The following is a 22,703-nucleotide window of genomic DNA, read 5'->3' as shown; positions in this document are numbered from 1 at the left end:
ATAACAATATGTCACTTCTATATGCTGGTTGCTTTACTTTTTCCCTAGATAGCTGTGGGGTTTTTTCTTTGTTTGTTTGTTTGTTGAGACAGAGTCTCCCTCTGTTGCCCAGGCTGGAGTACAGTGTTGCAACCACAACTCCCTGCAGCCTCAACCTCCCAGACGCAAGTGATCATCTCCCCTCTCAGCCTCCTGAGTAGCTGGGACTGCAGGTGTGTGCACCTACACCCAGATTTTTTTTTATTTTTTATAGAGACAGGGTCTCACTATATTGCTGCAGCTAGTCTCAAACTCCTAGACTCAAGTGATCCTCTTGACTTCACCTCCCAAAGTGTGGGAATTACAGGTGTGGGTCACCACACCTGGCCAAAGTGTGAATCTGTTACCAATAATATACTTAAATGTCAGGAATTTAAAATCACTTATATTTAGACATCACAATACAATGAAAAAAACATGATACCTGGAGGAGGAGTGTATATATTCTCTGTTAAGAATATAGGCTGGGCAGGGTGGCTCACACCTGTAATCCCAACACTTTGGGAGGCCAAGGTGGGTGGATCATTTGAGGTCAGGAGTTCCAGACCAGCCTGGCCAACATGGTGAAACCCCGCCTCTACTAAAAATACAAAAATTAGCCAGGCGTGGTGGTGGGCGCTTGTAGTCCCAGCTCCTCGGGAGGCTGAGGCAAGAGAATCGCTTGAACCTGGACGGCAGAGGTTGCAGTGAGCTGAGATCGAACCCTTGACCTCAGATGATCTGCCCACCTCGGCCTCCCAAAGTGCTGGGATTACAGGCATGAGCCAATGCGCATAGCCTAAAATTATATTCTTTTTTTTTTTTTTTTTTTTTTTTGAGACGGAGTCTCACTCTGTAGCCCAGGCTGGAGTGCAATGGCATGATCTCAGCTCACCGCAACCTCCACCTCCTGGGTTCAAGCGATTCTCCTGCCTCAGCCTCCTGAGTAGCTGTGATTACAGGCATGCACCACCAGGCCCAGATAATTTTGTATTTTTAGTAGAGATGATGTTTCTCCATGTCGGCCAGGCTGGTCTCGAACTCCTGACCTCAGGTGATGTGCCCACCTCGGCCTCCCAAAGTGCCGGGATTACAGGCATGAGCCACCACGCCCAGCCTGTTGTTGTTTTTCAACAGAACTTTTGGAAAGGTTTCTAAAACTAGTAACTTGATCTTAACCTTATTTATTAAGATTATTTGATGTAAAAGTTATAACAAAGTCAATTTCTTTTTCCCCAACATACCATTACTGGCTTGAAAAGTCAGTGGGTTTTTTTTCTTTCTTTCTTTTTTTTGGGACAGAGTCTTGCTCTGTCGCCAGGCTGGAGTGCAGTGGCGCGATCTCGGCGCACTGCAACCTCTGCCTCCTGGGTTCAGGCGATTCCCCTGCCTCAACCTCCTGAGTAGCTGGGATTACAGGCGCCTGCCAGCACCCGCTGGATAATTTTTTGTATTTTAGTAGACACGGGGTTTCACCATGTTGGCCAGGATGATCTCGATCTCCTGACCTCGTGATCCACCCGCTTCGGCCTCCCAAAGTGCCAGGATTACAGGCATGAGCCACCGTGCCTGGCCAAAAAGTCAGTGATTTTTAAATCTCATTTATACACATAGGAAAACGAATATGCTTCATTTGATAATTCAGTAAGATACGGCATTCAGTGAAACCAGAGGAAACAGATCTGGCTGTCATAGGAATTTAGATTAGTTTTTTTAATCCAAATTGAAATAAATTTGAAATAAATTCTGGTTTCTTCCTGGCAATTGGTGAACATTTTCAGAAATTCATCTCAGTAATATTTATGAATATGTATAAAGTACTTATTATACTTTACTATGAAAAAGTATACTTTTTTTTTTTTGGGTGGGGGGGAGACAAGAGTCTCACTCTGTTGCGCAGACAAGAGTGCAGTGGCGGGATCTCAGCCCACTGCAACCTCCACTTCCCAGGTTCAAGTGATTCTCGTGCCTGAGCCTCCCAAATAGCTGAGACTACAGGCAAGTGCCACCATGCTTGGCTAATTTTTGTATTGTTAGTAGAGACGGGGTTTCACCATGTTGGCCAGGCTGGTCTTGAACTTCTGACCTTGAGTGATCCACCCGCCTCGGCCTCCCATAGTGAGCCACCGTGCCCGGCCCAAATTTTGTAAATTCTTATGTTGAAATGAACTTCAAGCCTGGCACAGTGGCTCACACCTGTAATCCCAGCACTTTGGGAGGCCGATGCGGATCACCTGAGGTCAGGAGTTCGAGACCAGCCTGGCCAACATAGTGAAACACTGTCTCTACAAAAATACAAAAAAGTAGCTGGGTGTGGTGGCGGGCATCTGTAACCCCAGCTACTCAGGAGGCTGAGGCAGGAGAATCGCTTGAACCTGGGAGGCAGAGGTTGCGGTGAGCCAAGATCACGCCATTGCACTCCAGCCTTGGCGACAAGAGCGGAAACTCTGTCTCAAAAAAAAAAAAGAACTCCAAAAATTCTCAACTATTTTATGGTACCAGAGTCTTTTTTTTGAGACGAAGTTTCCCTCTTGTTGCCCAGGCTGGAGTGCAATGGCACAATCTCGGCTCACGGCAACCTCCACCTCCCAGGTTCAAGTGATTCTCCTGCCCCAGGCTCCAGAGTAGCTAGGATTACAGACATGCGCCACCACGCCCAGCTAATTTTGTATTTTTAGTAGAGATGGAGTTCCTCCATATTGGTCAGGCTGGTTTCGAACTCCCAACCTCAGGTGATCCACCTGCCTCAGCCTCCCAAAGTGCTGGGATTACAGGTGTGAGCCGCTGTAATAACTTGAAATAGATTGTTCACTGGTATGGTGGTAGTATTATGGAAACTTTCACTGTAGCAGTATTTGACCTATTTAAGACATATAGCTGCTCTCTTGAAGGAAGCAGTGGGGTAAGTTATAATTTAGCTGCTTGGATTATTTGCCAGCAGATTGCATATTAAGGTTGGTATCCCAGGTTATCTCAGAGGAAATATACCCCAAAGGAAAGATTTTAAAAGTGAATGTTTTCATTATTTTTCATTTAAAATATAAATGTATATCCTGTCCCCTTTATATAAAGGGAACTGTTACACAATCAGACAAACTACTAAGGTACAAGATGTGTTCATCACTAAAATCCTATGTGGTAAGTATGTTGTTTCCCCCATCTTACAGATGAGGAAACAGAAGCACACCTTAATTTACCTGAGGTCACACAGCTGGAGCTGGCATTCAAACCCAATCATTGTGGCTTTAGAGTCAGCTCTTTACATTTTTTACTAAACTATTATTTTTCCTCTATGAGCAAACTTCAAATTTGCCGGAAAGAAACATTAAGAGATTATCTGTTTTCTCTAAAGTTTAATCATTTAAATTTAGGAATGTAAAATAGTGATAGCTTTGGCTTTTTAAATAACCAGTTCTAGAGTCTTTAGTTCCTTTCTTCAGCCTTTGTTCTGGTTTTTTTGTTTGTTTGTTTGTTTGTTTTCTGAGACAGAGTCTCGCTCTGTCGCCCAGGCTGGAGTGCCGTGGCGCGATCTCGGCTCACTGCAAGCTCTGTCTCCCGGGTTCACGCCATTCTCCTGCCTCACCCTCTCCGAGTAGCTGGGACTACAGGCCCCCGCCACCACGCCCGGCTAATTTTTTTGTATTTTTAGTAGAGACAGGGTTTCACCGTGGTCTCAATCTCCTGACCTCGTGATCCGCCCGCCTCAGCCTCCCAAAGTGCTGGGATTACAAGCGTGAGCCACCGCCCCCGGCTCTGTTAATACGATTTGCAAAAGCATCAACCTTCTAAAATATAGTTGTATTCCTGAAATACAGAAACTTTCCGTTGACTTTATTATGTTAATAATAGCATACTCTGGCCAGGCACGGTGGCTCACGCCTGTAATCCCAATACTTTAGGAGGCCGAGGCCAGCGGATCACTTGAGGTCAGGAGTTTGAGACTAGCCTGGCCAACATGGTTGAAACCCTTGCTCTACTAAAAATACAAAAATTAGTCGGGTGTGGTGGCGGGCACCTGCAGTCCCAGCTACTCGGGAGGCTGAGGCAGGAGAATCACTTGAACCCAGAGGCAGAGGTTGCAGTGAGCCGAGATCACACCATTGCACTCCAGCCTGAGCGACAGAGCAAGACTCTGTCTCAAAAAATAATAATAATAATAATAATAATAGCATACTCTGACCCAACAACCTAAAGCACTTTAAAATATAAGCAAGTTGGCCAGGCGCGGTGGCTCACAACTGTAATCCCAGCACTTTGGGAGGCACAGGCAGGCAGATCACGAGGTCAGGAGTTCAAGACCAGCCTGAGCAACATGGTTGAACCCCATCTCTACTAAAAATACAAAAATTAGCCGGGCATGGTGGCGCATGCCTGTAATCCCAGCTACTCAGGAGACTGAGGCAGGAGAATCACTTGAACCTGGGAGGTGAAGGTTGCAGTGAGCCGAGATCTGGCTACTGCATTCCAGCCTGGGCAATAGAGTAAGACTCTGTCTCAAAAAAAAAAAAAAAAAATGTAAGCAAGTTAAGTCTCATTTATTGTTCATAAATAATAATAATGTAAGCAAAGATGTAATTCATGTTGTTTATAATAGTCATAAGCTAAAAACATAAAATAATTATCAGTACAAGAAAAACTGGTTAAATAATGGACTACATCCACGGTGTGATACTATGCAACCAGTAGAAATGATAAACATACATAAAAAGGCATTTGATATTTCATTTCAGTGAAATTGATGTTATAAAATAGAATAATATGGCCCCATTATTATAAGTTTAGTTACATTTACAGATGTATACAAAAAAGTCTAGAAGGATATTCATGAAAATATTAACTGTGATTAGCTCTGGATGTTGGGATTACAAATTATATACTTAATATATTGTAATTACATGTATTTTAATTTTTTACTGTAAGCATTTTACTTTTATAATCATAAAAAGAAAGAAAGGTTTTTTTCGTAAAGGACAACACATAGTATTTCCTGAAAGAAGGAGCAGTAGTATTTAGCTACAAATTAAAGCTTTCATAGCAAATGACATAAAAACTGGTATACATAGATACAGTACCATAGAATTCAAAAGAAAAAGATAAAAACATTTCAAACAACTCTTTCTTAATAAGCTAAAACAGAGAGATTAACACAAACCTTTCTTAGTTTAGGTAAATCTGAGAAGCAAACCATGTTTAGAAGTTACAGCATGGCCATCTTCAATTTATTTTCTGAATTTGTCCCTTTGCAGGTATAGAGCAGATTCAGTTCAGTTCAATGTAGTGAGTGAGTCATCCATCAACTAAAATCCATGTCCCTTTCTGCTTATCCTTGCTTCTAAAACAGCACCATCCAATAGAACTTTCTGCAACAATGGAAATATTCTATCTGTGCTAGCCAATAAGGCAGCCAGTAGCCAAATGTAGCTATTGAACACTTGCATTATGGTTTGTGTATCAGAGCAATTGAATTTTTAATTTTAAATAATTTTAATAAAAATGTAAAGAGCTGCATCTACCTAATGGCTGCTTTTTTGGACAGCACAGATAAAGAATGCTTATAATAGTCCTGATAACACACTGCAGTCTAGAAGACTAAAGTCATGAGCCCCAAGTTAAGCTGAGTGAATGATTCCTCCGTAATTCAGAGATGTCAAATTTAAAATGACAGGAAGTATTTGTGTGCTGTTTGTATGCAACTTTTGCCACTGGGGGAACCCAATAAAATGTCATTGTTTTTTGTGCAATAAACCATGTTTCTAGAACCAAAAAAGTCTTTCTTACTAGATAATAACTTCTTGGTCATCTGCCTTAATAAATGGGTCATGTTCGATTTCATAGATAGATCCTGATTCTCTCTCCCATGTTCTGTTATTAACAATTACATTGTATTTTAGGTCATTAAAGGTCCCTTCAGAGCTAGTGATCTGGCAGGTTGAGCATAACAGATAAATATTTCTTCCCTGGGCTTTTTTGCCAACAATAGCTACTTCTCAGATTAAATACAAACATTTCACCAGAGACAAATATATATATTTGTATAGGCACACATACACAGTATATTCATGTTTCTATATTATGTGTTTTCTGAATTACATATGTGTAACTCAATAAATTATTAATAAACTTGAAACAACCTCAGTAGTCAGAGAATACATATTTAAGTGAAATATTATTTTTTAGCTATCAACATGCAAAATTTTCAAGATTTATAATACCTTCTTTTGGCAAAGTAGGGAGACACTGTTACTCTGATATCCTGTAGGTAAGAATATAAATGGATACAGCTATTTAAAAGGCTATTTAAACCTATCAAAATTAGTATAGCATTTCTGCTTTTGGATACTTGAAATATTCATTCAGCATAGACATTCAGAGACACACTGCACATGCTAGGATGTTCACATAGCACTGTTGGTAATTATACAAAAGCAGCAACAATTTAAATGTCTGACAGAGGAATGGTTATCTATGGTACATCTATATCATTCAGCAATTCAGAGAATAAAGATTTCTATGAACTAATAGAGAAAGGTCCCTAGGTCATGTTGTAAAGCAAGTTATAGAACAATACATGTATCACATTTATCCTGTTAAAACCTACATTTTATAAAAATAATTAGAGGCTGGGCGTGGTGGCTCATGTCTATAATCCTAGCACTTTGGGAGGAGGCTGAGACAGGCGGATCACCCGAAGTCAGGAGTTCAAGACCAGCCTGGCCAACGTGGTGAAACCCAGTCTCTATTAAAAATACCAAAAATTAGCCAGGCATGGTGGCGCATGCCTATAATCCCAGCTACCCGGGAGGCTGAGGCAGGAGAATTGCTTGAACCCGGGAGGCAGAGGTTGCAGTGAGCCGAGATGGCGCCACTGCACTCTAGCCTAGGCGACAGGGCAAGACCCTGTCTCAAGAAAAAAAAAAAAAAAATATATATATATATATATATATATATACACACACACACACATATATATATTTAGCTAAAATCGATTAACAAAAACTTTTCCTAGTTGAGATAAATCTGAGAAGCAAATGATGCTTAGGAGGAGTTATACCATGGATACCTCTAATTTGTTCTTTGAATTTGTCCCTTTGGGGGTGTAGAGCAGATTCAGTGAAGTTCAATACAGTGGATGAATTGGCCATTAACTTAAATCCATTTTCCTTTCTGCTCATCCTACATAGAAAAAAGTCTGCAAGGATACGCACCATACCGTTGTGACCACTGATGATGGTCATCACTAGGGAAAAACAGCAGGTTTGAAGTGAGAAGGCAAAAGGAGATTTTTTTTTTTTTTTTTAAGACAGGGTCTCTGTCACCCAGGCTGGAGGGCAGTGGCATGATCATAGCTCACTGTAACCTCGAACTCCTGGGTTCCAGTGATCCTCCCACTTCAGCCTCTGGAGTAGCCAGAACTACAGGCAAGCACCACCACACCTGGCTATTTTTTATTTTTTTGTAGAGTTCTTGAATGTTACCCAGGCTGTTCTCAAACTCCTGGGCTCAAGCAGTCCTCCCACCTTGGCCTCCCAAAGTGCTGAGATTATAGGCACGAGCCACTGCACCTGGCTGAGATTTTATCTCTTAACTTCTTGTTTGAATCTTTGTTTAACCAAGAACACACTCACAAGGCCAGGTATGGTGGCTCACACCTGTAATCCCAGCACTTTGGGAGGCTGAGGCAGGTGGATCACTTGAGGTCAGGGGTTTGAGACCAGCCTGGCCAACATGGTGAAACACCGTCTCTACTAAAAAATACAAAAAGTAGCCGGGCGCAGTGGCTCACACTTGTAATCCCAGCACTTTGGGAGGCTGAGGTGGGCGGATCACCTAAGGTCAGGAGTTCAAGACCAGCCTGGCCAACATGGTGAAACCCTGGCGCTACTAAAAATACAAAAATTAGCCAGGCGTGGTGGCAGGCGCCTGTAATCCCAGTTACTCAGGAGGCTGAGGCAGGAGAATCACTTGAACCCAGTGGGTAGAAGTTGCAGTGAGCCGAGATCATACCATTGCACTCTAGCCTAGATGACAAGAGTGAAACTCCATCTCAAAAAAAAAAAAAAAATAGGGACCGGGCACAGTGGCTCACGCCTGTAATCCCAGCACTTTGGGAGGCCAAGGCGGGCCTGAGGTCGGGAGTTCGAGACCAGCCTGGCCAGCATGGTGAAACCCCATCTCCACTAAAAATAAATAAATAAATAAATAAATAAATACAAAAATTAGCCAGGTTTGGTGGCGGCCACCTGTAATCCCAGCTACTCGGGAAGCTGAGATAGGAGAATCACTTGAACCTGGGAGGCGGAGGTTTCAGTGAGCCGAGACCCGACCACTGCACTCCAGCCTGGGCGACAGAGCAAGACTCGGTCTCAAAAAAAAAAAAAAAAATTAGCCAGGTGTGGTGGCGCATGCCTGTAATCCCAGCTCCTCTGGAGGCTGAGGTAGGAGAATTGCTTGAACCCAGGAGGCAGAGGTTGCAGTGAGCCAAGATCAGCCCACTGCACTCCAGCCTGGGAAACAGAGCGAGACTCCATCTCAAAAAAAAAAAAAAAAAAAAACACTCTCATTCCCATGTTTATACTTAAATTTAACTTTTTAAACAAATTTCCGATCAGTTTTTCTCAAAATACTAAAGTATTAACTTTTCTCACTATATCTAACTAAGTGTATATGCCCCTTCCAGATACAGTGACATGTTTAGATGGGTGTTTAATAAATACATTGATGATAAAAGAAAAAATTATATTTCCTATATTCAGATGACCTAAAACTACCATTTCCAAAAACATAATAAACTGCAGTCTGAATTCTATACAGGAAAACGACACATGCTTCTCAGCTTTCAGGTATGACATTTTACCTTCTGTAAATAAATCCTACCCACTCCTAGGAGAGCCATGACCCACACGAAGGATGACAGTCTGATCAAAGATGAGAATCTGAAGTCTGGGTATATAGTGTGCACCAGAAAGCCAGTGCCAGGTTCCTTGGGATCTTAGACACGGTATCAGAATCTTAAACTAGCAGTCCAGAAAATCCTCAGTCTTCTTCTATGAGATATTTCCATCATTCATGGTGTACCCCGCATAGATGTTTGTTCCTGTACTCCTATGATACCCTTCAGTATTTGGGGAACACAGCATTGTTGGACCTATAGGGGAGACTACAGGTTTCCAAGTCATTACCTATGTTTAAATTCTGCTCCCCTCAGACAAGTACTTAATTCTTTAAGCGTTCCTTTAAGGGATTCTTTAAGATTACTCTAAGATGCAGAGTAATAACTACCTTTCTGGGTTGTTGATAATATTATCAATAAAGTGTGTAAAACACCTCAAACAATAGTGATCTATCTCCTCAAACAGTGATCTATTTTAAAGTGATTATCAGGAGTCTGACACAGGTATAAAAAGTTTTTATTATCAGCATTGTACAGTATTCATAGATTTTATGAAGCATTCTCCAAAATATATCCTCCAAGGAGAGTAAGTCTGTTTTATAGAATACCATATGCCTGGGAAAGACCCAGTCTCTAATTTTGTTTTGTTTTGTTTCGTTTTTTGAGACTGAGTGTCGCTCTATCACCCCGGCTGGAGTGCAGTGGCGCAATCTCAGCTCACTGCAACCTTTGCCTCCCAGGTTCAAGCAATTCTCCTGCCTCAGCCTCCCAAGTAGCTGGGACTACAGGCACACGCCACCACGCCCAGCTAATTTTTGTATTTTCTTTAGTAGAGACAGGGTTTCACCATATTGGTCAGGCTGGTCTTGAACTCCTGACCTCAGGTGATTTCACCCACCTCAGCCTCCCAAAGTGCTGGGATTACAGGCATGAGCCACTGCGCCTGGCCCCAGTCTCTAGTTTTTACTACCCTTATTTTCTCTCTTCTTCTTCCCTTTCTACATTAAGAAGCCCCTTCTTAAATCCTAAGGTCCTTTTATAGGCAATCTTTGCAACTGATGAGTTTAATGCTGTTTTGTCCTCTATATAAAATTGTTAGCCTTTGCTGAGACTTCTCTGTTTCTTCATAGAGTCTTCCTTTTTTTTTTTTTTTATTTCCTCCAGATGGCTCTTTTTATTAATTGACTTACAATAGGGCAGGTCAGTTTGCTGGAGATAGGAAAATGTTGAAAAACACAGCAAATAAGACACAAGCTAAATAAGCAGCAATTGCTATCCAAAACCTTGGATCTTTCAGCAGTGCTTTATCAAAGCAGCTAAACACCGTGTAGCCAATGGACATTCCAGCAAATCCACCTGCAATGTGAGCTGCAAAAGACACCTTGGGAGAAAAGGGGGGAAAATGGAAATAAGTGAAGACAATGCTAATTGTGTATTTCAGTTGCATCTCTCTTATTCAAACACAAATACCGTCACAGTTAAACAAGAGTCTTAAAGGTCTAGAGAACTAGGGGTAAGGCAAAAGAGACACAAAACTCCATGTGCACAGAGAGAAGGAGATACTCTGAAAGATACAAAGCTTAAAAATGCCATTTTCACCCATTCTTAGAGTACAAAAGACAGAGAAATTGTTTCTCATTCTTGATCATCATTGCATTTAAAATAATTCTATATAATGCCAACTAAGAGAATGGTTGAGTTGCCATGAGGGATCCCTATAGCAGCATAATCTGATTCCACATACATGGGGTGTCAGATTTAAAACACAAGTAATAACATACACAAGAAATACCCAAACAGAAACTACCAAATTCAAAGACAAATCCCAGCAAAACTGGAAATTTTTGTCAACTTTCTTTATTGTCAATTTATAGAACCCAATCTTTCATTGCTGTTTTCCAATCTGCTTTTTTGTTTTGTTTTGTTTTGTTTTGTTTTTTGAAACGGAGTCTCACTCTGTCACCCAGGCTGGAGTGCAGTGGTGTAATGTTGGCTCACTGCAACCTCCACCTCCCAGATTCAAGCGATTCTCCTGCCTCAGCTTCCCAAGTAGCTGGGATTACAGGTGACTGCCACCATGCCCAGCTAATTTTTGTATTTTTAGTAGAGACGGGGTTTCACCATATTGGCCAGGCTGGTCTCAAACTCCTGACCTTGTGATCCACCGATCTTGGCCTCCCAAAGTGCTGGGATTACAGGCGTGAGCCACCGCGCCCGGCCATTCTCTCCTGTTTTGGAATAGCTACCAATATGGCAGGTGCAGTGAAGTAGAGCCAATGATCAGGGCTATGAGAGAGTTAAGTGGGAAGGACAATTCAAAAGTCTGATTTCCTTAAAAATTTTCTTAACTTCCAAATGGAAATTTGGCTGCCCTAAATCACAGCATTGTAACCTCTATTTGATAACCCTTTTTGACAGTAAACTAATTTCTATTTTATAAAAGAAAGAAACTGAACTCACCGGAGACCCATCTTCAGGAACAAAGAACCTTCTATAGAGAGCAAATCCCATATCCAACACAACTAGAAGGAAAAACACCCTGATAAAGGCTCAGAATCTCCACAATAGTACACCAAATGTTTTTGGTTCCCCTCTAATAATAATAATACTAGCTATCATTTATTGATACTTAACCCTGTGACAGGTGCTTTTCTAAGAGATCTTTTAACTCATTAATCTTCATCACAACCCTATGAAGTAGGAACTATCATTATCCCATTTTACAGATTTATTCATCCAACAAGCATTCATTGTCCTCTGTGTCAGGCATTATTCTAGCTGGTAGATAGGCAGCAATGGACAGATCTAACAGCCCTGCCTCATGGAGCTGACAAACTGTTGGGGGGTATGTTGGGGGGTGATTAGCAGGGAGGCAAACAAATAAGTAAAACATACAGTATGTCAAATAGTGCTAAGTGCTATGGAGAAAATACAAAGAGAGGAAGAACTAGGAATGCCAGATGTCGAGTGTGATTTCCAATAGGGGTGTCAAGGAGGATCTCTTTGAGAATATGACGCTGGACAGAGGTAAGGGTCCAAGTCATGCTGCTATTTGACACAAGAGTGTTTCAGAGAGAGGGAAGACCAAGTACAAAGTCCCTAAGCAGGAATGTGCCTGGTGTGTTTGAAAAATACCAAAGCAGTTGAGCTGGCTGAATCAGTGGTTTTCAAAGTGGTTTTTACCAAGACCAGCAGCACCAGCTTCACCTGGAAACTTAACTAGAAATGAAAACTCTTAAACCCACCCCAGACCTACTGAACCAGAAAACTTGAGGGTGGGACTCAGCTTTCTGTTTTTGTTTTTGTTTTCAGAAGGTGAGTTGTACGCTCCTTAGCAGATTCCTACTTCCATGCTGTGTTTTCCAACTACCAACTGTGGTAAAGTTGTTTCCAACAACTTTGTTTTAACAAGACCTCCAGGTGATTCTGGACTAGAGTTAGGGATAAGGTTGTGGGTGATGAGGTCAGACAGGTAGCAGGGGACAGATTATGCAGGGTCTATATGGGCCATTGTAAGGACTTCAACTTTTACTGAGTGATAGGAAGTCTTTGAAAGCTCTTGAGCACAGGAGGGACATGATACATTTTGTTTGTTTGTTTGTTTGTGACAGAGTCTCAACTCTGTCGCCCAGGCTGGAGTGCAGTAGTGCAATCTCGGCTCATTGCAACCTCCGCCTCCCAGGTTCAAGCAATTCTCGTGCCTCGGCCTCCTGATTAGCTGGGATTACAGACATGTGCCACCACGCCCGGTTAATTTTTGTATTTTTAGTAGAGACAGCTTTTCACTGTGTTGACAAGGCTGGTCTCCAACTCTCGAACTCCTGACCTCAGGTGATCCACCCACCTCGACCTCCCAAAGTGCTGGGATTACAGGCTTGAGCGACCACACTGGTGGTTTTACAAAGATTATTCTAGCTGCCATATAGGAAGCAGACTATAACGGAGCAAGAACAGGAACTGGAAGACCAGCTGGAAAAATACTATTGTAGCAATCGAAGTGAAGAAGGATGGTGGCATTTTATACATAAAGAAACCAAGACACCAAGACTCCACTCTCAGCCACCACACTAATTGCCTGTAATTACCATCGGGAGTTCTGAAGGTGTCAGGCCATGAAAGGAAATCATTCCATATTCTCCAGTAAAACTGTGAGAGCCAGAAGTTAGGCAGTCTTCAAGTAAGTCGGATCTGCACTGCAAAAGGAGCTTCCGATTTCTTGGCCTAGAAGAACTCTGCCCTATATGTGTAGTGCTTGGAAACATCTCTTGCAGCTATCACATTCCACACCCATCCCCTAATTCCCTGTGCTCTACTTAGTGAGCCACTGTGTCCTACGAGATGAAAAGACCTAGTCCTTGCCTTTGGGAAAATAGCATCAGGACATGTGTTCTGACTAGATTCCCTTTCAATACTGTATTGATTGATGTTGAAGTCACTGGACAGAAATTGAGGTCGAGGAAGTATTCAATATTCATTTAATTGTAAATGACTATTACACAAAGTGCTAGATTCATGAGGCTATATAATATTTTCTTTTTTTTTCTTTTACCTTTTTTTTTTTTTTTTTTTTTTGAGATGCAGTCTCACTCTGTCGCCCAGGCTGGAGTGCAGTGGTGCAATCTCAGCTCACTGCAACCTCCGCCTCCTGGGTTCACACCATTCTCCTGCCTCAGCCTCTTGAGCAGCTGGAACTACAGGCCCATGCCAGCATGCCTGGTTAATTTTTGTATTTTTAGTAGAGACGGGGTTTCACCATGAGATCTCCTGACCTCGTGATCCACCCGCCTCAGCTTCCTAAAGTGCTGGGATTACAGGCGTGAGCTACCGTGCCTGGCCCTTATTTTCAATCATCATTTGCATTTCCTGGTCCACATAAATAGCATGCCCACGGGTCTAGGAAAGTGTTTTTAAAAAACACTGCCACATAACTGGAAACAGTTACTTTGGCTTAGTCTTCCACAATAGGAGACCTCCTCTCAGAAAGTCTTTGTAACCATTAGTATGTCAATTTCTCCAATCAGTTTCTCTCATCTTACCCCTTCCTATATCTGAGTCTGGCTCTTTCCTCTTTCTGCTTCCTAGGGGACTTTTCTTCTGGGTTGCTGCAGCCTCTAAACTGAGATATGTCTTCCCACCTGAAAATAAGCCCTTATTCCAAGAAGCCAAACCATTGTCCTCCTTAAAAATTTAACATTTACTTTAAAAGACTTGCCTTCATATGGATTTTTTTTTTTTGAGACAACCTCGCTCTGCTGCCCAGACTAGACTACAGTGGCATGATCACGGCTCACTGCAGACTCGACTTCCCAGGCTCAAGCGAATTCTCCCACCTCAGCCTCCTGAGTAGCTGGAACCACAGGCCCACACCGCAACACCTGACCAATTTTTTTGTAGAGACAGAGTCTCCCTATGTTTCACAGGATGGTCTCGAACATAATGCTTGATGAAGGAATGTTTTTTAGGGCAATTGCCATTTACAATTAAGAAGAATATTTACAACTTGGCTGGGCGCAGTGGCTCACGGCTGTAATCCCATCACTTTGGGAGGCTGAGGTGAGTGGATCACCTGAGGTCAGGAGTTCAGACCAGCCTGACCAATATGGTGAAACCCCATCTCTACTAAAAATACAATAATTAGCCAGGCATGGTGGCATGCACCTGTAGACAGGAGAGGCTGAGACAGGAGAATTGCTTGAACCCAGGAGGTGGAGGTTGCAGTGAGCCAAGATCACACCACTACACTCCAGCCTGGGCAACAGAGCAAGACTCCGTCTCAAAAAAAAAAAAAAAAAAGAAGAATATTTACAACTTTATATATATTACATATTACAAAATTATATACATTTCCAAAGAAACATGTTTCAAATACAGATGCACTTATATTTTATTAATCTGGTATGTGTTGTAACTCTTCCCATTTTCAATAGTAGGTAAACCAGGCCAAAGAACTTTTAGAAATGAAGCAGACTGACTGAAGACCCCGTATCTCGGGTGACAACCTTTCTGTGCCCAAACAATGTGTCCTCTAATTCTGGGTGTGACCCTGAACAACTGAGGAGGCAGCTCAGCTCCTCCAGCGGCTCTGCTGTCTCCCAGATACTCACTCTCCCTTCTCTTAGGTTTTGAATTTGTTATGAAGAAAAAAATTAAGAATAGTATAAACTATAAACAAGTGAATTATTTTATCTCAGAGTGAAATATTAGTGTTCTTACATTTAAATGGTCAATAAACTAAAGAGTCCCTTCCCACAGACATAGTTGCCTCTGTTCCTGTAATGGGGATAATCGAACCCTTGATAGAAATTGCAAAATCCTATTTTCTTACTATGTGGACAGCCAACATCTTAGGCTTTATCAGGTATAACCTCTGCCTTGGCTTTCAGGTCTGACCCCAGGGTCTGTCATTCTTCCACAGCCCTCCAGGTGGAGAGAACTTCAACTGGAGCAGGTCCGTCAACACCAGTTACCACCCCCACCTTTGCTCTTGTTTTCTTCCATGCTCTATAGCCTGGTGTCATCTGGAATCTACCTTTACTCTCAGACTCAGCTGCACTTCCATCCCCTCTCCAAACAGCATTCTTCCTAACCTCCTTTAGCATGTGATTCTAGAATTCTTGGAGATTTCAAAAGCCACATTAGTCACCCTCTTGGTCTGGGCTTCTTGAACGGTTGCCGGCTGCCACCCGCCCCCCGCTCCCCCAACTCTCTATCATTAATTCTCAACTATCAGCTATCACTCAATACTTACTGGATCAGTTTTTTTTTTAATCTGAAAATTTAGAAATTGAGGAAGAAAAGAGATTATATCAGTGGTTTCCAAGTTTTCCCTCTGCAGACAAAAACACATACAGCTTCCAATATATGAAAAAGTCCAGTATATAAAATATAAGTGAAGCTATTGTGGTTCAAGTAGAGGGGGTGCCTAGGGCTCTATTCTCTTGGCTTCCCCCACTCCATAAAGATACAAAAAGCAAAAATACGTCACGTAGGCATGTCTAAGAACCACCCATGAGAGCCTGTAAAACTCCTTTGTTTACTTCTTTCTGCTTAGTGCTGTGAAGTGGACAATTTTTTTCTAACTGTAGGCTTGCAGTTATTCTCCATGTTAGTGTTTGGGAAATGTGGAAAGGCCTTCTGAAGCCTAAACCAATAACATTGTGAAAATATTATGTGAGATGATTATGTGAAATAGGTCATTGTTGTCAAACCCAACTAAATCAGAGTTGAGGGGCCAGGGGACAAAAGCACTCAGAGCATATAGCACTGCTCCAACAATTGAATTCTCCACAAGCCCAGCTGCTGAAACTACCTGTTCTAACCGTAAGACTAGTTTTACCTAATAGCTGCTGAAACAAATTGAGTCTAAGAATCAGGTCTAAACAACACAAATCTAAGACTAGTTCTCCCCACTACCATCACTCATCAACCAGCTCCCAAAGGCTGCTCTAGTGCCAATGAGCTTTCTTTCAAAATAATATGTAAAATTTATCTTTCTAATAAAACCCCCAGCCTTTTCTTTTGTGCTTCAGACATAGCATAGACCTCCCAGGTCTGTGTGTATGCCCCAAATTGCAATCCTGTGATTCCCAAATAAAATGTTTAGAGATTTGTCTCTATATTTTATTTTCACTTGGACAGTATGAAGTATTCACAAAACACACTTACTTATCAGGATGATGATCAGCAGTCTGAAAATTCCAAAGGCAGGAATCATTTCTTGAAAATTCTCAAAAAGAGATAAATAATAATTATATAAGCTATCTATGGACAAATGAAACCTCAACTCTACTCCCTCTTCATCTGCTCTTCATTTGAAATAATCTTCCAGTATCAAATATTTGCAAAACAAAACATGAGTGTCACAGCCGAGTTTTTAAATGTATTTGGGAAGTACAATGCACTTCGGAGAATAAAATGACAAGATATTTAATTTAATAATATAAATGACACAATTTTGCTAGCCAGAAATAATCTCGATAAAAGTAATATAAAATCAGCACTTAACATGTCAATAAATAAATAGATAAATAAATGCTGTTAAACTAAGATTGATGAAATATTCATAAGATTTTTGGTTAATATTCATTTGATGTTTCTTCATCCTCTTTCCCAGTAGTATTTAGCAAAGACTTAACTGAGATTTGAGTATTACCTTAATTTTTGAGGTAATTTCAAAAACATTGAAAATATTCATCAAAAATTATTGCAGGGTTTTTTTGGGGGGCTCTTGGGGGGGTTCTGTGAGGGGAGGTAGAAGACAGGGAGGGTCTCACTCTGTCACCCAGGTTGGAGTGCAGTGGTGCAATCTATAGCTCACTGCAGCCTCGAACTCCTGGACTCAAGCCTTCCTCCCGTCTCAGACTCCTGAGTAGCTGGGACTACAGGTGCACGCCAGCACACCTGGCTCATTGTTGGATTTTAGCTTTGGGTCCCTTACGTGTCACTGGCGAACTGCTGAGTGAGACATTTCTAATATAATTTATTGAATTACTTGTCCCTTCCCTTTCAAATTAGTAACTCTCTTCCCAAGGAGTAAAGATGCTGAAATAGGCATGTTTACTCTAAGTCAATTATTTTCAAACGCTTGTGACCATGACCTACAGTAAGAAATAATTTACATAACAACCCAGTACACACATAAATCAAACAATAACACTGACTTTTTTTTTCTTGGGTTTAACTTTTGGCCACAGTTCCTTAAAGTGAACCTACAACCACTAATGGGTTGCAATCCAAAGTTGAAAAAACCACTTTTCTTAGGGATTTCTATATTTGGAACAGTTTTATAATTGCTTTACACTTTTCTACCTAGAATTTCGTTGTTGTTGTTGTTGTTGTTGTTTGAGATGGCGTCTCACTCTGTCACCAGGCTGGAGTGCAGTGACACAATTTTGGCTCACTGCAACCTCCACCTCCCAGGTTCAAGCGATTCTCCTGCCTCAGCCTCCAGAGTAGCTGGGACTACAGGCACGCGCCACCACACCCAGCTAATTTTTGTATTTTTAGTAGAGACGGGGTTTCACCATGTTGGCCAGGATGGTCTTGATCTCTTGACCTTGTGATCCGCCCACCTCAGCCTCCCAAAGTGCTGGGATTACAGGCATGAGCCACCATGCCTGGCCTAGAAATTTATCCTACAAAAAAAAATTTACACAAATGCGAAAAGACAAATGTAAAAGAGCATTTCTTTTCTTTTTTTTTCTTTCTTTTTTTTTTTTTTTTTGAGACGGAGTCTTGCTTTGTTGCCAGGCTGGAGTGCAGTGGCGTAATCTCGGCTCACTGCAACCTCCGCCTCCCAGGTTCAAGCTATTCTTCTGCCTCAGTCTCTCGAGTAGCTGGGACTACAGGCACACGCCACCACACCCAGCTAATTTTTGTATTTTTACTAGAGACAGGGTTTCACCATGTTGGCCAGGATGGTCTCAATCTCTTGACCTCATGATCCACTCACCTTGGCCTCCCACAGTGTTGGGATTACAGGCGTGAGCCACCACACCCAGCCAAGAGCATTTCTTGTAGCATTACTTGTAAATATGAAAAGCAGGAATCACCCCAAATTTTTTTCAATGAGCGATTCATTAAATAAATCATGGTGCATCTATATAGAGGATGCTAAGTAGCAGCTGCTAAGCTGGGAGGATTTCTAAGCACTGACATGGGTAGATGGTCAGGATGCTCTATGATAAAATGCAGAACAATATAAGGGTGGTGTCATTGTTATAAGATTAACATTGGTAGGATTTTGAATACATGTAGAGAAAGGTCTGGGCTGCTCTGCCTATGAAGTAGCCGTTCTTTTATTCCCTTACTTTCTTAATAAACTTGGTTTCCTTTAAAAAATAAAAATAAAAAGGGCTGAAAAAAATATATAAAACTGTCAATAACGTCTTTCACCACCCACCCAGCTGTTAACAGATACTATATTGAGGACCTTAACTTTCTACTTTTTTATTTAAAATTTTATGTTGTACTCATTACTTTTGAAATGAGAAAAAAAAATGATAAAATCTGAAAGGAAGCTAGGTGCGGCGGCTCACGCCTATAATCCCAGCACTTTGGGAGGCCAACGTGGGCAGATCGTTTGAGCCTAGGAGTTCGAGACCAGCCTGGGCCACATGGCGAAACCCTGGCTCTACAAACAATAAAAACATTAGTCAGGCATTGTGGCCCATACCTGTAGTCCCAGCTATTTAGGAGGCTGAGGTGGGAGGACTGCTTGAGCCCAGGAGGCAGAAGTGCAGTAAGCCAATATCACACCACTGCATTCCAGCCTGGGCAATGGTGCAAGACTCTGTCTCAAAAAAAAAGAAAGAAAAGAAAGGAAACAAAATAGCATTGCCATACAATTCTCAGAAAATTGAGTGCTCAGTAAATATTGATAAATGAAGGTTCGTTGAACCAAAGAAGAGTTACTGTTTTCTGTTTTTTTAAGAGACTCATGGACTCCATCCCCATGGTTCTTACCACCAGAACATTCATAAAATAGCCTCCCATCAGAGCATAGACTCCTCCTGAAGCTCCCACAAGATACCTGAGTGGGTCAAAGATGGAGCTGGCAAGGGACCCTAAAGAAATAAAACACAAAGGATCAGACATGACTATAGGATCAGGAAAGATAAATCTTTCTAATCTAAGGTAGACATTTGGGAAGTTTGGTCTATTATCACATTAGCAAGCAACAAATCTATTTTGCCCCTTTCATACCATAGAAGTATAGCTGTATATGCTAACTACCACAGTGTTTCTGAAAACATGGAATGTTCATTAGAACAGCAACATAGCAGTGACAATGGCAGAATCATCTGGAGCCAGAATTAACAGCAGTGTGACTTGAGGAAGTTAGTTGACTTCTCTGTGTCTCAGTTTCCCTACCTGCAAAATGGGGCTATTAATAGAACTTACCTCAATGGATTGTCAGTGTAAGTAATGAGTTGATGTATGTTTTGTGCTTAGAATACTGCTTGATGTGTATTATATATTTGTTAGCTATTAGGTTGATGCAAAAGTAATTGCGGTTTTGCCATTACTTTTAAGGGCAAAAACTGCAATTATTTTTGCATCAACCTAATATTATTGCAAAATATCCTATGTTCAGTCAAAATACCTGAGACAATCCAACCTTTTATTATCTAATAGCTATCTTTCTCAATGAGCCATAATGTGCCCTCAGAATCTTTCTGAACATACCATCCAATCAGATTCCCCAAGCAAGATGAATCCTAATTGCTAACCTAGTCCTAGATTTACTGGACCAAAACAAGGCTTTACAAACCACCTTATGCAAAGACTAAAATATTCTCTCTATACTGCTTAGTTCTATTACTTGGTCTATTCCTTTCAAGGTCGTCTTTCATTTCCTCAGTGTATAATACAGAACAATACAGTACCTACTTTGTGCAAGAAAAAGTGTCTGTCCTTAGTAATTTTACAAAAAGATGAGCAAACAACTATTATAAAGTGCAGAATATAACAACTACTATGACGAAAATAAATTTATTGTAGAAGCACTTAGGAAGGAGTGATTTTCTCAGCAGAAGGGTGGAGTCCTTGCTACTCTGAGGAGGAGGAGATAGCCTTTTGATTAAACTTTGAAGAATCTTTTTTTTTTTTTGAGATGGAGTCCCGCTCTGTCGCCCAGGCTGGAGTGCAGTGGTGTGATCTCAGCTCACTGCAAGCTCTGCCTCCCAGGTTCATGCTATTCTCCTGCCTCAGCCTCCCGAGCAGCTGGGACTACAGGCGCCCGCCACCACGCCCGGCTAATTTTTTGTGTTTTTAGTACAGACGGGGTTTCACCATGTTAGCCAGGATGGTCTCGATCTCCTGACCTCGTGATCTGCCCGCCTCAGCCTCCCAAACTGCTGGGATTACAGGCATGAGCCATCGCGCCCGGCCTAAACTTTGAAGAATCTTTAAGATTGGCCAGACGTGGTGGTTCACTCCTATAATCTCAGTGCTTTGGGAGGCCCAGGCAGGAGATTGCTTGAGGCCAGAAAGTCAGGAGTCTGAGACCAACCCAGGCCACAGAGTGATACCTGTCTCCAAAAATATAAGAAAAATATTAGCCAAGCATGGTGGTACATGCCTGTGGTCCTTGCTACTCAAGAGGCTGAGCTGATAGGATCACTTGAGCCCAGGAGTTTGAGGCTGCACTGAGCTATCATCATGCCACTGCGTTCCAGTCTGGGTGACAGAGGAAGACCTCTCCCCTCACCCCCACATACAAAAGGATTGGATAAGAAAAACAAAAGAGAAGAAGGTATTCAGGACTTAGAGAACTGGAAAAGCAATGGCATAGAAACAGGTATATGGATGACTGAAGATCAGTGAGAAGTAGTCCAGTAGGCCGGGCACGGTGGCTCACGCCTGTAATCCCAGCACTTTGGGAGGCCATGGCAGGTGGATCAGCTGAGCTCAGGAGTTCAAGACCAGCCTGGGCAACATGGCGAAACCCCATCTCTACTAAAAATACAAAAATTAGCCGGGCATGGTGGCAGGCACCTGCAATCCCAGCTATTTGGGAGGCTGAGGCAGGAGAATAGCTTGAACCCTGGAGGCGGAGGTTGCAGTGAGCTGAGATGATGCCACTGCACTCCAGCCTGGGCAACAAGAGTGAGACTCTGTCTCAAAAAAATTGAAAAATATAAAATTAGCTGGCTGTGGTGGCACATGCCTGTAATTCCAGCTACTGGGGAGTCTGAGGCACGAGAATCACTTGAACCTGGAAGGCAGAGGTTGCAGAGAGCTGAGATCGCACCACTGCACTCCAGCCTGGTGACAGAATGAGACTCTGTCTCAAAAACCAAAGAAGTAGTCCAGAGCAACTTAGAGCAATGATTCTCAAATGCTAACCTATAGACTAGGGCTGGGGTGATTGTATCATAATCATATGAGAAATTTATTTTTAAAATAGATACAAATGTCTACTTCTGACCATGATAAGGTAACAAGAATAGGATTTGCTGTCTCGCTTGAAAAAGCCAAAAGCACTGGACAACATATAGGAAAGAATGGTCTTCAAGATACTAGACATCAGAAAACAAAACCACTAAACCCTTAGAGACAGGGAATCAGTTATTAATAGATGAGTTATCTGACTGCCCAGGTACTACCTTGAGGGAGATTACAGAATACAGTGCATGAAGCAGGAACCCAGGCAGATCTCAGCAAACTTTAAGTTGATGAGATGAAGTTTAGAGTCCAGATAGATCTGGACTGCTAGAGTTTACAAGACAGGGTACCAGAGAGCAGAAAGCTGCATACAGAAAACTCCAGAAAGGAGCATGCAAGGAAATTACCCAAGCCAAGGAAAGAACCACCAAAAATGAAGTGGGAAGACTACCTGTTGCTTACACAGCACCAGAGAGGCTAAGTAACTTTCTGTACTGGAAAACTCTTTTGTTTCCACACATCATAAGTCTGGGCATTTTATGACAGGTAAGTTACATCTCAATCTTAAAATGTATCAGGACAAAACCACACACTGCAGAGGGGCAGGGCTCCACCACCAGTTACTCACTTCCCTTGAAACAGAAGCTCAAGTATGGAGTAGTCTTCTGTGACTAAGCTTGTTTTCCCTCCTTTCTGACTTCTAGGAATAATCCTTGTTTGAAAAGGATTTCAGGTAAGGTAGGAAACTGCTCTCAATACAGAATTAACTTGATGAAGAAATTGGAAAGAGGTTAAATCACAGTAGGAAAATCAAGCGTGATCAAGATGAAGTTAGCATACAAAGGAAGTGCAGCAAGGCCCAGGTACCCCCAGAGAAGGGACTCAGACGGCAGCCAGAGGGGGGCCA

At 41.9% G+C, this 22,703-nt stretch overlaps 1 protein-coding gene across 2 annotated transcripts in view; it reads right to left on the bottom strand.

Moving 5' to 3' along the window:
• Positions 1–9,410: 9,410 nt before the first annotated feature.
• RHBDL2 (rhomboid like 2) overlaps positions 9,411–22,703 on the bottom strand; it is a 54,535-nt gene continuing 41,242 nt past the window's right edge. The window contains exons 5-8 of one of the 2 annotated variants that reach the window (XM_054494139.2): positions 19,373–19,473; positions 16,574–16,634; positions 11,369–11,430; positions 9,411–10,289 (exon numbers count right to left, since the gene is read on the bottom strand). In XM_054494139.2, the coding sequence (XP_054350114.1) occupies positions 10,110–10,289; positions 11,369–11,430; positions 16,574–16,634; positions 19,373–19,473 (404 nt within the window). In that variant the 3' untranslated portion in view covers positions 9,411–10,109. The remainder of the gene's footprint in view (positions 10,290–11,368; positions 11,431–16,573; positions 16,635–19,372; positions 19,474–22,703) is intronic. The other variant, XM_054494149.2, reaches the window with a different exon arrangement.

The sequence above is a fragment of the Pongo pygmaeus genome, chromosome 1 (assembly GCF_028885625.2).
Source record: "Pongo pygmaeus isolate AG05252 chromosome 1, NHGRI_mPonPyg2-v2.0_pri, whole genome shotgun sequence".
NCBI classification, from domain to species: Eukaryota; Metazoa; Chordata; class Mammalia; order Primates; family Hominidae; genus Pongo; species Pongo pygmaeus.
The sequence above is the reverse complement of the archived record's forward strand: the minus strand, read 5'-3'. Positions and strand labels throughout refer to the sequence as shown.